The 18,378-nt window shown below is 38.1% G+C and overlaps 1 protein-coding gene and 2 gene segments (V, D, J or C); all 3 read right to left on the minus strand.

Moving 5' to 3' along the window:
• The window catches only part of LOC119501350, a 74,432-nt gene that overhangs the window by 45,665 nt on the left and 10,389 nt on the right, over nucleotides 1–18,378 (minus strand). The window lies entirely within an intron of this gene.
• Nucleotides 741–16,682, minus strand: LOC119502092. The segment is given in 7 exon segments: nucleotides 741–1,276; nucleotides 2,217–2,507; nucleotides 2,637–2,915; nucleotides 3,262–3,555; nucleotides 6,124–6,178; nucleotides 16,128–16,438; nucleotides 16,525–16,682. Coding segments are annotated over 7 exon segments (1,632 nt in total).
• On the minus strand, nucleotides 7,727–12,707 carry LOC119502130. The segment is given in 2 exon segments: nucleotides 7,727–8,100; nucleotides 12,512–12,707. Coding segments are annotated over 2 exon segments (369 nt in total).

Genomic DNA, 18,378 nt, shown 5'->3' on the forward strand with positions numbered 1-18,378 from the left:
ATTATTTTAATAATAAATAACAATTTACTTAATTTTTATGTAATTATCTCTGTAATTATTTGTTACATTTCGTTTTACAAAGTTAGGAAAGCAATGTTTAAGTCGAGTCTGATGTTGTCTTAGACATAACAGAATGATCCCAGTCACTTCCACACAGTGAGGCATACAGCTGATTAATTAAACACTGGTATCAGATCGGTACTCGGTATCGGCCGATACCCAAAGCCCAGGTATCGCTATCGCTATCTGGACTGAAAAGGTCGGATCGGTGCATCCCTAGACTGGGCTTTACTTTATAACTTATAACATTATTATATCTTATAGAGTCTTTAGTACAACTGAAATGCAGAGAAAACCTGCATGTTTACCTTGACCAGGCTGAATATCATGCTATACAGGAGAGAGGATATGAAGAGGAATATGAAGGAGGAGGTTGTGAACCACAGGCTGCTGTACTCCTCTTCCTCAATGGCTTCATCTGTGCAGCTCAGAGCAAAACGCAGATCTGACTCTGGAGTAAAATCTAAGAAGAGGAAGGTATAGGCGGTTAGACGTGTATGTGTGTGTGTGTGTGTGTGTGTGTGTGTGTGTGTAGACGCCTTTTTCTTCTCTTGAATAGTGAGCATTATTCTCATGTGTCCTGTGTGGAACAGTACTACTGTGAGGTATCACTGAAAACTACTCATACAAAAGTTTGTTTTAAAATTATTGAAGTCATTCATGCACATATAACAAAGGTGTCTCCATGCAACATTTATTTGAAAGCACACTTTAGAGCTGTTAGACAATGTGACGAAGACAGATTGAAACACAATAGGATGACAAACGAGAGTAAACTGACTGTAAGATTTACAATCACAAAGACGGGTTCCCACGGCAGACACAGTACAACACATTAGCACAAAATGCCACATTTAAATCTGCTATTTCTTACAAAGACTCGAGTTATTCTGGGCCTTAGACACGTCTCGGGATCTCATGGAGTTATTGTTAGTAGCAGGACAGGCGTTGCAGGAGAATATGGTGTACTTGTCCCACTTGTCCTTGGTGGTGGTGTAAATGCTTGTAACTGAGTAGCCGTCTTGGTTCTTCTGCGGGAGGGAGTCAATGCCATCGGTGTAGCTGCTGACATCTCGTCCAATATGTTCTAACCAGGCGATGTAGTAATCCGTCTTCAGACGACTGGAGACCAGACACACCAGAGTGACCTTAGCTGGGTTTGATGAGATGTCCTCCTCTGGGAGGACGTGGACGGTTACTTTCGGCTCGCTCTCATCTGAAAGAAGATCATATATTAACTTTACATTTGCTATGTTTGTGTGCATACAACGTGTTCTCATACAACGTGTTCTCATACAACGTGTTCTCATACAGCGTGTTCTCATACAGCGTGTTCTCATACAACGTGTTCTCATACAACGTGTTCTCATACAACGTGTTCTCATACAGCGTGTTCTCATACAACGTGTTCTCATACAACGTGTTCTCATACAACGTGTTCTCATACAGCGTGTTCTCATACAACGTGTTCTCATACAACGTGTTCTCATACAGCGTGTTCTCATACAACGTGTTCTCATACAGCGTGTTCTCATACAGCGTGTTCTCATACAGCGTGTTCTCATACAACGTGTTCTCATACAACATGTTCTCATACAACGTGTTCTCATACAGCGGTTCGTTTGATATCTTACAAAAAAGTTATGCCTCCTTTTTTTTGTGCATTTTCCTACAAATGTCCAGCGACACGTGTCAGTTTCTGCTCGCTTTACAGGAAACAACCTCCTTAGGTTAAGGCAACAACACTACTTAGTTTAGGAAAAGATTGACTTAGTTAGGATTAGGCAACAAAACTACTTAGTTAGATTAAAGCAACAAAACTACTTAGTGTGGCTTAAAATAACTCTGGAAGTGGCGTTACTTAAGTACATCAGTTACGTGACAAATAAATCAACATTGACTTCTGGTTTCACACGGGGTACAAAATGGCCTGGTATTTATTGACCACCCCGACCTCCTCCCTGCACGGCGTTCGCCACTCTTTATACTTCCTGGTTCACGATAACCTGAATTACACACAAATTGATTTTGTGGGATATATATATGAATTGCAGTGCATTACTTTTCGTAGGTATAGCTACGAACAGTGTATGAGAAGAGCCTGCAACTTCCAGGTTACTAATCTACCAATCGGTCTCCATCACTCAGTAACGTACCTCCTTTGTTGAAAGTCAGGTCTTGAATAACTGGTGTCATATTGTCTCTAAGGGCCAAACAGCGCACCGTGTTGACTCCCTTCCAGTCGGTACGACTGCGAGTGATCGTGCTGATTTTGCTTCCAGACGTTGTCGTTTCAGTGTTGTTGCCGGTCACATCTTGTCCATCGATTTCCCAAGTTATCTGAATTTGACCAATGTCCTGTCCGGTAACGACACACTCCAGCTTAGCCTGGTTGTTGATGAACACGTCTTTGGGACTTGAATGCCTCAGTGTCATTGTGATGGGAGCTAAAGAGAGCAACAGAGAACAGTAGAAACTTTATGTTTGAGCATACTCTTATGTTATTAATTACTATTAACCGTCTACTTTGAGTTACAGTACAACGGTATTATGTAATGACTGTCGTAGCCCTTTACCTTTAGTGACCTTCTTCGTATGCTTTGTTCCTTGGTGCATCACCTCACATGTGTAAACAGCGTCACTGTCCCAGTCTGTGTTCCTGACCTTCAGGACACTGACAGCTGAATATAGGCTTCCAGTCTTTTGGGCGGCCCAAGTGGTGAAGCCAGTGACATCGTTTACATCCTTTTTCCATTTAACTGACAGTTCATCTGAAATGAGGTCCTGAATTGTACACACCAGAGTCTGATCGTCTCCTCCTGGCACCGCTAGCAAAGTTACCTTTGGAGGGGTGGCTAAGCATGTGGAAGAAAGAGCAGAAATAGAGACACCTGTTTTAATGGACATCAGTCTGGTATTTTACATTAAAAATTAAATGAATTATTACAAACAGAGGAGGTTAAACCTGAAAATGATTGCAGAACATTTTCAGAATAAAAACAAGATTAAGAAGGTGATGCAGACTGTAGATTTAGCTTTTTTTTTCGCATACTACATACTACATGTTGAAGTTGTACTACTAGTATAGTATGAGGTTGTACTACTAGTATAGGATGAGGTTGTAATACTAGTATAGTATGAGGTTTAAAACACAGCCGTAGACATACAGTAAGAGAGCCATGATGGTTAAAAATCACATACGTTTTTCCAGTGTCACGCTTTTTTGGCCTCCAGGGTGAGTCACGGAACAATTAAAAGAGCTCTTTGAATCCCAGTCAGACTTTTGTACTTGCAACAAACTGACTCCTGTGTATTTGTTGTTTTTCTCAACCGGAGGATATTGCACAGAAGTCTGGGTGTTCCCGCTGCCGTCGGTCCACTGGAAAATAAGACTCTTTGGGTAGTAGTCCTTTGCCAGACAACCAACGGTGACTTTATCTGCAGAGCCGGGTGTGCACTGAACCAACGGGAACAGAGTCGGCGATGCGGCGTTTACTGTGAACAACATTTAGACAACATAAATTTAAAGATGATCAATAGCTTGTTTAAAAGTGAATTGTCAAAATATTGCACATTATTGCATGATGAAACTGAAGACAGAAACATCCAAAAGATGATTTTTATGAACAATACATTAAAATAAATAATGTCCTATTAATTATTTTTGCTTATCTGTTCAGCACACCGATAATTAGGATCTGAGTTGGCACTGATGTTTAATACCACACTGTTTTGTGATACATAATGAATCAATTTAAAACATTTTTGTTACGTCAGAGATGCACCAAACCAAAGCGTCCTTTCAAAGAGAAGATTTTTTTAAGTTTAAAATCGTATAAATACAAATTCACATAAATTATCACAGCTAATTAATTGCTCATCTAAAAGCTAATGATTGGTGGAATTTTCCAATCCCAGAATTAATATATGGAGACCCAAAGTGTTCAATTTTAAATAAATAAGACAATATGAAATAAATAATCCTACATGTGATATAACAACGAAATTGTGAACTAATTCAATAAAGGTTTAAAACTCAGCTCAGCTATATATAATTCAATTATTGCAACTTATTTTTATAATGTCTTATTATCGTATAAACATATAAAGACTGGCACAAAATCACCCTCATTGTAAAATACATTCACCCGTTGGAGAATTTTGTCATTTCACAAACTAAAACCTAAATAATTCTTTACCATTTTACAGGAACAAAACCAGGTTTATCTTAAAGCGTTTTTAAAATGTATATTTTATAGTAACTAATAAAGGAATAAATAATGATTCAATAATAGTTATTATATTATTTTATGTTAACAAATAATAATGGATATCATCAACCAGTTTGCATGATAAAGATTAGGACAACTTCTTTGATATGAGTACAAACAATATTATTTTAGTTTAAATGTTCAGCGCACAAATAAACAGACTAGAACGGAGCGTGTTAACACAACATTTAAAATCAAGACCACTACACTGTTCTGTGGAATCAAGACCTTTTTTCTTTACAATATATTTTAATAATAGTAATTATTATGAATGTGTTCAATTATTTTTGAAGTTTTTGAATCAATATCCACGGTAATACAAAATGCATTGAATAATATTGTGAATAACAACAAATAATAATAATAAACTAACAACATTTAAAATCAAGACCATTGCAATGTTTTGTGAAATCAAGACCTTTTTTATATAATAATAATTATTATCAATATGTTAAATTATTTTTGATGCGCTCCTTTTTTGTTTAACAGCAAATTTATTTGATTAACAATTGAACGTACACTATAATACCTACCTATAAAAGTATTATGCCTTATTTCAGTTGTTTAATTGACACACATACGGATCCTGTATTTAAACTCAGATTTATGGTAACTCCATATTAAAATATATTCAGGTACAGTACGGTATATAATTAATATCCACGGTGATACAAAATGCACTGAATAATATTGTGAATAACAACAAATAATAATAATAAAATAATAACATTTAAAATCAAGACCACTGCACTGTTTTGTGGAAATTAATACCTTTTTTATATAATAATTATTATTATTATCAATATGTTAAATTATGTTTGATGAGCAATATGAGCAAATTTAATTGATTAACAATTGAACCTATAGTTCAAATACATACGGTCCTTTAAAAGTCAGTCATCACTGGTATTTGAAAAGAAACTATATATTATATCTACTACATATTCTAAATATTATGCCTTATTTCAGTTGTTTAATTGACACACATACGGACCCTGTATTTAAACACACAAATAAAATATATATTTCTATGTTCAGATTTATGGTAACTTAATATTAAAACATATATTAAAACACTAATACAAAATGCATTAAATGATATTGTCAATAACAAACAATAACAATAAAATAATAACATTTAAAATCAAGACCTTTTTTTAAAAAATTATATATTATAATAATTATTATTATCAATATGTTAAATTATTTTTGATGAGTTATGTGCTCTCTTTTTTGTGTTTAACAGCAAATCTAAAAGAAATGAGTCGTCTAAAACGTAAATAGATGATTAACAACTGAACCTATAGTGCAAATACATACGGTCCTTTAAAAGTCAGTCATCCCTGGTATTTGAAAATAAACTATATATTATATTTACTATATATTATATAAAGATATTATGCCTTTGTTCACCCTGTAATCAAACACACAAATAAAATATATATTTTTATGTTCAGATTTCTGGTAACTTCTTATTAAAAAATATTCAGGTACAGTACGGTATATAATTATTTATCCACGGTGATACAAAATGCATTGAATAATTATATTATATTCTACGATCAGCTCAAACCACTGCCTGCATTAAGTGGTAACTTTTTAAATATGCTTTCTAAGAAACAGCTGCGCTAAAAAACATCTGCCTGCTCTTGTTTTCTAGTTTGTCCAACATCGGTGTAAACCTAAATAAGACCATGAGTTAAACTTCTCTACCACCAATAATCACATTTTTTTTTAAAACAAAACAAAAATAAACTTCTCACTAAGAAGATAATGTTTAAATGTGACTTACCGGTAGATACTGTGACTTCAGTCCCACGACCCCAGTAGTCAAAAGCATCACAGTGCTGCATCTCCACTCACTGCTGGAACAAAAACCTGCCGCACCACGAAACTGCACTAAAACCTCATGAAGGGACTGAAATAGACAGAAACCCTGGTCAGTATTATTCCCTGATGCTATCCTGTGAGCTCTGAGCTATCCTGCTGATTCTTCATCACTTCTTAAAGTTAATATTTACTGGAAGATGATGTTTATGTCTTTGCACTAACTCTGACTTTAAACTACTAATTAACTAACTTCTAACTACTAATCTGCTTAATGAAATGATAAAGGCATCAGTTACCTCATATTCCAACGAGAAATATCCTCTGCTGACCTTTTTATTCATCGTAGGAATGAGAGAGTGTAAGTTTACTGCTCTCAGGTTTTTGTATGGCTCTATATCTCAGTGCCCCCCAGCCCATCACGGTGAAAAACCCTAATACAAAAACCAGACACCGTTTCCTGCACTGGAGGAAAGGGGACCTGTAGCAGCAATAAAACAAAACTTATATTCTAATCAACAAAACTATATTTAAGGGTTTGAGTTGCCTAATTTGCATTTTAATTATATGTATGTTTGAATCAGTTTATTGTTTTTAAAATTCAATTTAGTTAATTTGTGGTAATTTGTGTAAAGTTGTAATTATTGTAATTGTCATTAATATACCATGGCATATATATATATATATATGTGTGTGTGTGTGTGTGTGTATATATATGTATTTGTATATATAAGTAAATGTGTATATACTGTATATGTATGTGTGAATGTACATATATGTATATACAGTATGTACATATACAGTATACACACACACACACACACACACACACACACACACACACATATATACAGTATATATATATACACACAGTATATACATTATATACAGTATATATACCGTATGTATATATATACACACACACAGTATTTACAGTACATATATATATATATACATACACGGTATATACAGTATATATATATACATACAGTACATATGTGTATATATATACTGTTTGTGTGTATGTATGTATTTGTATATACTGTGTAGAAATACACATACTGTATATACTCTCTCCCTATATATATATATATATATATATATACATTCAGTGTGTATATATAAATTATATATATATAGGGTACCCGTGCTGACCCGTACCCACCGACCAAAACCACCTACAATGGGCACGTGAGCATCAGAACTGGACCACAGAGCGATGGAAGAAGGTGGCCCGGTCTGATGAATCACGTTTTCTTTCACATCATGTGGAAGTCAACGAGTTGGAGGTGTTGACTCGGCCTCCAAATTCTCCAGATCTCAATCCAATGGAGCATCTGTGGGATGAGCTCGACAAAACAAGTCCGATCCACGGAGGCCCCACCTTGCAACCTACAGGATTTAAAGGATCTGCTACTGACGGCTTGGTGCCAGATACCACAGCAGACCTTCAGAGGTCTAGTGGAGTCAGTGCCTCCACGGGTCAGGGCTGGTTTGGCAGTAAAAGGGGGACCTGCTCAATATTAGTCAGGTGGTCTTAATGTTATGGCTGATCGGTGTATGTTTATAGTGACTGGTGCAGTGACATCTGCGGTGGTTTGTGTACGGCTCTGTGGCTTCCTGTATCACTGTGGCCGTCGAGCACAGTAATAAACAGCAGAGTCTTCAGTCGTCAGGCTGCTCATCTGCAGATACACCTGGTCCACGTTGTTGTCTCTGGAGATGGTGAACCGATTCTGGACTGACGTGGAATACGCTTTAGTGCTTCCACTCGGAGCAGAAATATAGGCAACCCACTCCAGTCCTTTTCCTTCAGCTTGTCTGATCCAGGCGATATGAGCATCGCTATCTGATATTCCTGCATAAGTACATGTCAGTTTGTGTGAATCTCCTGGGCGCTTTACCGCTGGTTCAGACTCAGTCAGAGTCTGACTGGAAACACCTGGAGAGAAAAGCACTTTGATCAGAACAGAGCCAAGCAACACACATTGATTATAATAATAACAACATATTTTTCCAACTAAATTAGCATCGAGAGAATAATAGTGTAAGTGTTGACCTGTCCAGCAGCAGATGGTTAGAAGCAGCAGTCCTGTCCTATAGTCCATCATGTTAAACTGTGTGTCCACTGTCCTCTGTCCTCCTCTCTGCAGTCAGATAAGTAGAGGTGGAAGACATCTGAGTTTTGCATTGACTCCTCCTCTCAGGGAGGATGGAATGCATTCGGCTTTTCAGTTTGAAACTGGAGAACCAAAGTTCATGAGTCATTCCTCGAGGTCAGTCGATTCAAAGTTTGTCTCACATGTTTTCAGCGAGGCACTATTGCAATGGTTGTTTATTTTTCTCCGAGATGGATCTCATTTTTGAGGGGTTAAACATGCTCAGAAACGAACAACACTGAATCAGAAGTGGTGAAAATGTATATATTTTATGTGTTTTGCTTATGTGTGTGGCAAAATGGCTCAAAAGCGCCCCCCTTTTGAGTAGCCCTGGTGACGCGTTTCACCTAGATGTATGAAATTTGCTAGGTATATGTAACCTGTTGTGACGTAAAGAAAAGCCTCTTGGAGTTATACTGTAAGCCCAACAGGAAGTCGGCCATTTTGAATGTAAAGTGATTTTTGAGGCGCAGTACTTTGACGAACTCCTCTTAGAGATTTAACCTGATCGGCTTCAGATTTGGTCAGTACAGTCTTAAGACCTTTGTGATGAAAACTTGTTAAAAGCTTGAGTTTTTATGGAAGGACGTTGCCGTGGCATGGTGGCGAAAAGCGCCATTCGCCACCAAAAAAACAGGAAGTTGTAACTTCGGTGTACATTAACCAATCTGCTCCAAATATCTTGTGTGATAAAAGGACAGACTACTTCTCACAGATTAATCAGATCCCGCTCAAAATTTGTCAGAAAAGCCATAAGACCTGGATGATGCTTCCTTGTGAACATTGTGAGTTTTCGTCAAATGGCGGTGCCGTGGAAAAACAAATTGTTGTACTACTCTTAGCAGGTCAAACACGTCCTCCTCAAATTAAGTCACAAATATGGTAAGACCGTCATGATACCAGACGGCGAGGCTTTTGAATTTTAATGAAATGCTGTTGCCACTAGGTGGGGCATTGTTCGCCATGAAACAGGAAGTTGATTTCGTGGTGCTAGGGTGGCTTAAAAACAAACAAAACTTGGCACACTCATTAAAAGTGCTGAAATGTATTAAGGGATATGTTTTTTGTGCTTGGGTGTGACAAAATTTCAACGAAGCAGCCCTCGCGTTAAGTTTCACCTAGATGTACGAAATTTGGTTAGCACATGTCTCACATGTAGACTTAAAAAAGTCTCTTGGGGCCGTGCTCTAAATCCAACAGGAAGTTGGTCATTTTGAATTTTGTTTGATTTGTATTTTTTTTTTTTTTTTTTTTTTCATGTATTTTTGGCCATTTCCAGGCTCTGTACTTTAACGAACTCCTCCATACAGATTTAACCCGATCAACTTCAGATTTGGTCAGTACAATTTTAAGACCTCTGTGATGAAAAGTTGTTCAAATCTTGAGTTTTTATGAAACGGCGTTGACGTGGCGTGGCGGAGAATTTACACGATTCGCCATTGATCAATGAACTATTGTAACTCAACTGTACTTGGTCCAATCTGCCCCAAACTGGACCTACTCCATAGCAGTCAAGGCCTGAGGACATCTACATGACAATATTGACTCATAGTCATAGCGCCACCTACTGGCAACAGGAAGTCAGCGTTATGTGACAAACATCATCCAATTTACATGAAACTGACATTGTGTGGTCTACACTTGATAATGAGCAACATAATTCACGTTTAGCTCAATAATCTACAGCATCCCTATGATATCCATTTTTTGTAAATCGGTTTATTGCCATCTCATCATGTTCATCACCATCCATCTAACCAATGGACATTTCACCTTTCTGATTATGTTCTGATCCAGTTTACTCTGTCATCCAATGTTTTTCAGCTTATTTTCAAACTGATTTCATATAATTTTTGGTTTGTACTTGTTGGTAGACATTGACATTTGATTTTAGATAATGCTTTGATATTTGAAATAACTGTGAGTGATGTAACCTCATTAAGAGAATAAATATGTACTCATGAGTTTAAAATGTAATGTAATGTTTTAGCAGGTGGTGAGAGAACCCAGATGTTATTAAGATCACTGCAGTTTGTTGTCTGTGGAGGTTTTAATGCAGCTGCTCCACTGTCTTCAGTCACTGTGTGTCGAGCACAGAAGTAAACAGCAGAATCTTGTGCTGTCAGGCTCTTGACCTCGAGGTACTGAGTGCTGCTGGCCACATCTTGAGTAAAACTGAAACGGCTTTGAAAGGAGCTGGCATAGCTCGGAGTGTTTGTATTTGTGTTTATCCACCCGATCCACTCCAGAGCTTCTCCTGGTCTCTGTCGTATCCAGTTAATAGCATTGCTTGTCATGGTATAACCAGACGTGATACAGGACATCTTCACTGTCTCTCCAGGTCTTTTCACCTCAGAGGGAGACTGGTCCAGTTTGATCTCACTCCAGACTCCTGTAAGGTAAGACATCGTCATCATTCACACTTATATCTACATCACAGGTTAGATATTTACAGAATCAGTAAATCAGAATAGATTTTCTCACCATGAATAGCAACTACAAATAATAAACTCCAGATAATTGTATTTCCCATTTCTGGGATAAACGCTCTAGTTCAGAGCTTTCTGATCTGAGTGTTTCAGAAATATATAAAACTGTTCCAGAGTTCTGCCACCAGTTGCTGATGGTGTGTTTATAAGAGAGGAAGAGTTTGCATAGACCTCCCTCTGCAGGTTTAAAAAGGGAACATGTGACACAGATACATTTCCATAAGTAGAGTACCTCTACAACAGCTGTAAAATATTAAAAACACTAATATTCATGGACTGATGGAAAATAATGGGAAATAACAATGACACAATGACGATCTTTAACTGGTGGTGGAGCAGTTTAGAGGTATTTTCAATGGCCACAATACAAATCAGACATTCATATCCTGTTTGTGAAAATATAGAGCAACTGTTCAAGTTATAGTTACATTATCAGGTGTCTGGAAGTTAGTTAATTAGTTAATGTCTAAAAACAGAATATTGTAAAGTTTTCATCACAATAAGGTTGTCTTCTTATAAATGCAGGCGTTGCTGTGAGTCACGATAAACTGTCCCAACCATAGACTGAATATAAGAAGTGGACGTAGTCACCATGACGTCACCCATTGGTTAGTGGACTACGGTTTTGAAGCTTCGAGTTCGGCATTATGGCCGTCGCCGTCTTGGTTTTTGGCCGTCACCATCTTTTTAGTCTTTTTTTTAGTTTATCCAAATGAACTAATAACTCAGCTTTGAACTTTTATTGCTTGAAGGGACTGTTTTCAGAATTGCTTGTTAACAGCGACACCTGTGGCCGTGAAGTCAACGAAAGTCAGCGTCTGGGTCACTCTTGCTTGCTCTACATAGACATGAACGAGCATCACTCAAAACAGTGAGGAGACACACGTCAGCTAAAAGCACAATATCACTCTATATTTCAGCTGCTTGGCAGTAATGTTAGCTGACCAGATGGAGGTCTCTCCATGAACATCATTTAGATCTGATCCTAGTGTTGGCTTTTCCTGCTTCAGCCCTGGAGGCCCTGGAAGAGAAACGTTATCGTCTCCGACCGGGTGCCGGTGTCTCCCTCTGGCACCCGGTCGGAGACGATAACGTTTCTCTCTGCGGAGCCCCGTCACTTCACAAGACACGGGAAACCTCTGTTGGTCTGGAGGAGCTGCAGCAGTTATTTCTGCCCAAACGTCCACTGAACATTCACTAGATATTCTCAGAGCTAAACTAACTCTTCTGCAGTGTGGAGTGAGCAGCATGCACGTGTAGAGGTGGAGAGAGAACACGTGTGGTGTGTCAGTGAAGGCAGGCAGAGAAGCAGAGACTCTGGCCACACACAAGCGCACAGCAGAGTCTTCAGTCCTCAGACTGTTCATCTGCAGATACAGCTGCTGTCTGTTGTTGTCTCTGGAGATGGTGAACCGGCCCTGAACTGACTGAGAGTAGTGGATGCTAGTAACATCAATAGTGGAGATCCACTCCAGTCCTTTTCCAGGAGCCTGTCTGATCCAGCTCATCAAGTAGTCACTGAATGTGAATCCAGAGGCTGTACAGGTCAGTCTGTGGGATTCTCCAGGTCTTTTAATCACTGGTTCAGATTCTGTCAGAGTCTGACCATCAACACCTGTCAAACAAAAAAACATATGCATGTCGTGCTTTATGTTTGAAGCACAAATCAGAACTATGTCAACTCAACATCAATGTAAATGTTGACCTGTCCAGCAGCAGATGGTTAAAAGCAGCAGTCCTGTCCTATAGTCCATCATGTTAAACTGTGTGTCCACTGTCCTCTGTCCTCCTCTCTGCAGTCAGATAAGTAGAGGTGGAAGACATCTGAGTTTTGCATTGACTCCTCCTCTCAGTGTAGAACTGGATCTGAATGGATCTCAGTTCCTGTTTGGTGAAACTGGAGAATGAATGTTTAATGTACAGGAGTCATTCCTCCCAGTAGAATTTGTGCAAACGGTCGACAAACACATTATATATCATTTTGGTTGTCTTTCATTATTCAGCTCAGTCTGCATCGTGTGAAGACTTTGACAATAGTTTAGCAGTTTAACAATATAAAGTGAGTATTGTTAATTCAATTTAAATTAAAACAAAACACCAATTAGCACCTTAATGAATGTGGTTCATTATGTTCTACTGTTGATTTAGTGTTCATCAGTCATGTGTTTCAGTCAAAGGAAGTCTGTTATTTCTGTTTTGTTTCCTGTTAGATGAAGAGCTTTTCAATCATTAGTGGTCTGAGGGCTCCTCCTCTGGTGGCTTCATGTTACAAGTGTTCAGGCACTGAGGGGTTTTTGTTCAGCTCAAACTTCATTATATCACAAATATGGATTTCTTTAATCTAATTTGCCCCAAAATAACATGGATGGTTCCTACTATGGTCTTTGCAAAAAAATATATAATGACCACTACTTTGATTGAATTTTGGGTGTTTTATTCAAATTTATATCATCTGTGGTCACAGGTTTCATTATTTGTTGCCGTGGTTTCAAACCAATATTCTGACTAAACTTTGACACATACCAGCCTGTGATAATCCATCAACATTATGTTCCTCTGATAATAGTCAAAATAATTCATAATTTCTGCTTTCTTTACTAAAACATTTGGTATAATTTTACGGAAATTAGGTTTATTAACGTTAATTTCATGCAGCAATTTTCAATAATGTTTAAAACATATTTTTTATATCACAATGAAGAAGACTAAACAAAACAGTAGATAAGTTGAACAGTTGAACATCTATTTATTGTCTCGATCCACAGTCCCTGCAGAACTCTGTGCATATTGATAGTTTAACTTCACTCCAAACTCCTGCAAACTAAAAGAAGTAAAGATTTCAATCTCAGGTTAGACAATTAGAAAAAAACAAAAAACATTTAACTACACAAATGCTGTTTATTGTTCAGCTGCTGTGTTTAATGCAGCTCTGTTATGGAATAAGCAACAATATGCCTATTTAGTGATATGATTTCTACATTCACATCTCTGTTTAGAAATGTGTTTCTAATCAAACATTACTGGTTCTCACAAAGTGTTCAGTGTAACTGTATCCTATCAGTTTCTGGGACTGTAAGGTTGGCCGAGTGGCTAAGGCGTAAAAACTGAGAAAAATTCCAGTTAAGCAGTCCAGGTGTATTTATTAACAATTAGTGGAAACCAACAATCCTGTGCAAAAATAGGTACAGTGCAGGCCTGGCATCCAGGAAACAGGTTCTTCCAAAATAATAAAAAATATAAGCAAAATGACAAAAATATATATCAAGATACAGCATAGGCTATGCCCCTTTAAATGTTGGGCCCTTGCAGCTCTACAATATGGCTTGTCTCTCATCAGAGGTTTGCTCTCCACTGACCCCCCTCCAGATATTCCAGCCTCCTCTTTTATGAAGCTGGATCCTACTAAGTAAATCAAATAATAATTAATAAACAATCAAACAACAGCATAATAATATCCAGTCAAAAAAATAGGACATAATTTATAATTAAATTATAAAACATTTAATATAACATTTTGAGGCAAGTAATTATTCAAACTAATTAAAATTACCTTGCCTATTATCAACCCCCCCAAACACCCCTCCAACTCTACAGTACTTGGTACCTTCTCTGGGAACCCCCCTTACATAAGCTATTGGTACGCTCCTGTTGGGTTTCTGCAGTCCAGGTCTAAACCAAGGAGCGCATCTACAGCAGAGAAGAGAGGGTGACAAACAACTTACTGAATATCCATTTTACAATAAATGGAAATGTTCAATATTAATACTTATGCCTGTGTGTAATTCATAAATACATTTTTACTTTGTATCACTCTGACCCCCATTAAGAAATGGATTACTTTGTCGACATTTAGAAGTACTGATGCTACAGTAACACTTAACACCTGAGTTAACATGATGGAGGTGGCGTTACAGTGTGTGTGCGTTGCATCTTACTTTACAGGGCACGGTCTAACCCGTGACAGAGACTACTTCAAGTGAAGACGTTCATCATGATTGTGGTCAGAATGAGTCCTGTAGGTTTTTGTACAGCTGCTCAACCAACTCCAGTCACTGTGGCTGTCGAGCACAATAATAAACAGCAGAGTCTTCAGTCCTCAGACTGTTCATCTGCAGATACAGCTGCTGTCTGTTGTTGTCTCTGGAGATGGTGAACCGGCCCTGAACTGACTGGGAGTAGTAGATGCTGCTACTGCCACCACTGATATAAGTGATCCACTCCAGTCCTTTTCCAGGAGCCTGTCTGATCCAGTGCATCCCGTAGCTGCTGAATGTGAATCCAGAGGCTGTACAGGTCAGTCTGTGGGATTCTCCAGGTCTTTTAATCACTGGTTCAGATTCTGTCAGAGTCTGACCATCAACACCTGTCAAGATATAAAAATACATCATGAGAAATATGTCAGTTACACAAATAAAAACTATGTCAAATCAACATCAGTGTAAATGTTGACCTGTCCAGCAGCAGATGGTTAAAAGCAGCAGTCCTGTCCTATAGTCCATCATGTTAAACTGTGTGTCCACTGTCCTCTGTCCTCCTCTCTGCAGTCAGATAAGTAGAGGTGGAAGACATCTGAGTTTTGCATTGACTCCTCCTCACGGGGAGGAGAGAACTGAGCTGAAGATAATTAATCAAAACGTGAGAATTAATGTCCAAGAATCATCCCTCCGAGTCAGCTGTTTGTTTGACATGTTTTAATTCATGTAAAATATCCATGTTGTTGTTCTAATAATACACAAATGTTATAACATGTTCAGACATCTCACACATTAACATACAAGTTTAAATCTTTTTTCTTATCAAGACTTCGAGGCTCTTCTTTCCTCATCAGTCACTTTGAGCATAATGTGCAGCACGTGAGAACATTTACAATAATATAAATAATCTATAGTTTTATTCTGATCACCAACATCTATGATAATTGCTTTATTATCATCTCACCACGTTACACTCTGAACCGATGTTTTGAACATGTGTTTGATTTTGGACATTTCACCTTTCTAATTCTGCTCTGATCCAGCCGAGCTCGCTGTCTGATCAGATGTTTTTCAGCTTCTTTCTCTTTTCAAACTGATGTCATGTCATTTATGGGTTGTACATGTGAATATGACATTGGCAATTTAGTATTATATATAACGCTCTGACAGCTGAAGGGACTCTGTCTGTAACTGTGAGGGATGTAACATCATTAAAATACATAGAAATGTAATGAGGATATGTCAGCGTGTTTTAGCAGGTGGTGAGAGAACCCAGATGTTATTAAGATCACTGCAGTTTGTTGTCTGTGGAGGTTTTAGTGCAGCTGCTCCACTGTCTTCAGTCACTGTGTGTCGAGCACAGAAGTAAACAGCAGAGTCTTGTGCTGTCAGGCTCTTGACCTCGAGGTACTGAGTGCTGCTGGCCACATCTTCAGTCATGATGAAACGGCTTTGAAAGGAGCTGGCATAGCTAGCAGAGTTTCTACCTGTGCTCATCCACCCAATCCACTCCAGAGCTTCTCCTGGTCTCTGTCGTATCCAGTGCATATTGTAGCTTGTCATGCTATAACCAGATATGATACAGGACATCTTCACTGTCTCTCCAGGTCTTTTCACCTCAGAGGGAGACTGGTCCAGTTTGATCTCACTCCAGACTCCTGTAAGGTAAGACATCGTCATCATTCACACTTATATCTACATCACAGGTTAGATATTTACAGAATCAGTTAATTCATTTTCTCACCATGAATAGCAACTACAAATAATAAACTCCAGATAATTGTATTTTCCATTTCTGGGATAAACGCTCTAGTTCAGAGCTTTCTGATCTGAGTGTTTCAGAAATATATAAAACTGTTCCAGAGTTCTGCCACCAGTTGCTGATGGTGTGTTTATAAGAGAGGAAGAGTTTGCATAGACCTCCCTCTGCAGGTTTAAAAAGGGAACATGTGACACAGATACATTTCCATAAGTAGAGTATCTCTACAACAGCTGTAAAATATTAAAAACACTAATATTCATGGACTGATGGAAAATAATGGGAAATAACAATGACACAATGACGATCTTTAACTGGTGGTGGAGCAGTTTAGAGGTATTTTCACCTCGGCCACAATACAAATCAGACATTTACATCCTGTTTGTGAAAATAGAGAGCAACTGTTTACGTTATAGTTACATTATCTGGTGTTATTTTCCATCCAGTTGCATGGAAACAGGAAAATTGTTGTCCCATCTTTTCTAGGCATCTAAATACACAACAATAAAAGGATGAAATGGTGTCATCTTGTACTGAGGGGAAATCAAGCTTCTCTGAGTCTCTTCTACACTGATGTCGGCTGCAGTGGAAGTCAAATGAGACTTAAACATTAATGTTTATCAGCTCATCAGAGAGTGTCTTTATTAATGTTCACATCTAGTGTGTGTGTGGTTGAGTCTGGCTGGTTGCTGAGTATTTGTGCAGGTCTGTTGGTGGTTTGTATCACTGTGGAGTAACACGTACACAGTAATACACAGCTGTGTCCTCAGGCTGCACGTTCTGTCCTGTTAATGTCACCGAGCTGGTAGAAGTGTGAGTGTGGTAAAGGAACTTGTTCTTCAGAGCATTATTTTGGTAAAAGTCTCCTCCACCCCGCCGATGTATAATCCAGTCCATTGGTTTTCCTTCACACTGTCTGATCCAACCGGTTGCATAGCTGTTATCAGTCAGAGAATAACCAGAGACCTGACAGGTGATGGTCAAAGACTGTCCAGGCTGCACAACCATTGAGTCTGGCTGGATGAGATCAATACTGTTCACACCTGTGGAAACACAAATCAACATTATCTCCATCATTCATCTGACTATTCAGTGTTTCTAATGTGTTTATTAGTGTGAATCCAGTGAAAGCTCCTCACAGGATCCAGCTGCCAGCAGCAGTATCAGAGCTCCAGAGAACATGGTTGATGTTGAAGCTGAGCTGATGGAGCTCTTCTGTCTCTCACTGACACTCACTCACTTCTTTAGAAGTCACCTTCATTTGCATATTGTTCAATCATCTTTTAAATGTCATTTGAATCAGTTGAAGGTATAAACAGTGTGTCTTCTCTAGTGACCAGAGAGGAATCAGTTTTTATTTAGAGTACATATTTTTATGAAAGATCTTATATGGACTTAAATGTCACCATCTAGATGGTTAATTTAGTAAACTTGTAGCGCTGCTTTGATTTGATTTAATGTAAAGATATGTTTTAAAACTCTGGAAGTTAGTGAGTTAATGTCTGAAAACAGAATATTGTAAAGTTTTCATCACAATAAGGTTGTCTTCTTATAAATGCAGGCGTTGCTGTGAGTCACGATAAACTGTCCCAACCATAGACTGAATATAAGAAGTGGACGTAGTCACCATGACGTCACCCATTGGTTAGTGGACTACGGTTTTAAAGCCTCGAGTTCGACATTTTCACCGTCACCAACTTGGTTTTTGGCCGTCACCGTCTTGGTTGTAAACCAGTTAACTTTCTAAACATATAAATGCTCCTTTTTTACCGCTGTAAAATGTGTTAATATCAGAATTTTTTATGAAAAAAGAAAATGGTGTAAAATCTGCAAATCACA

Source organism: Sebastes umbrosus, chromosome 14 (assembly GCF_015220745.1).
Source record: "Sebastes umbrosus isolate fSebUmb1 chromosome 14, fSebUmb1.pri, whole genome shotgun sequence".
In the NCBI taxonomy this organism is placed as follows: domain Eukaryota; kingdom Metazoa; phylum Chordata; class Actinopteri; order Perciformes; family Sebastidae; genus Sebastes; species Sebastes umbrosus.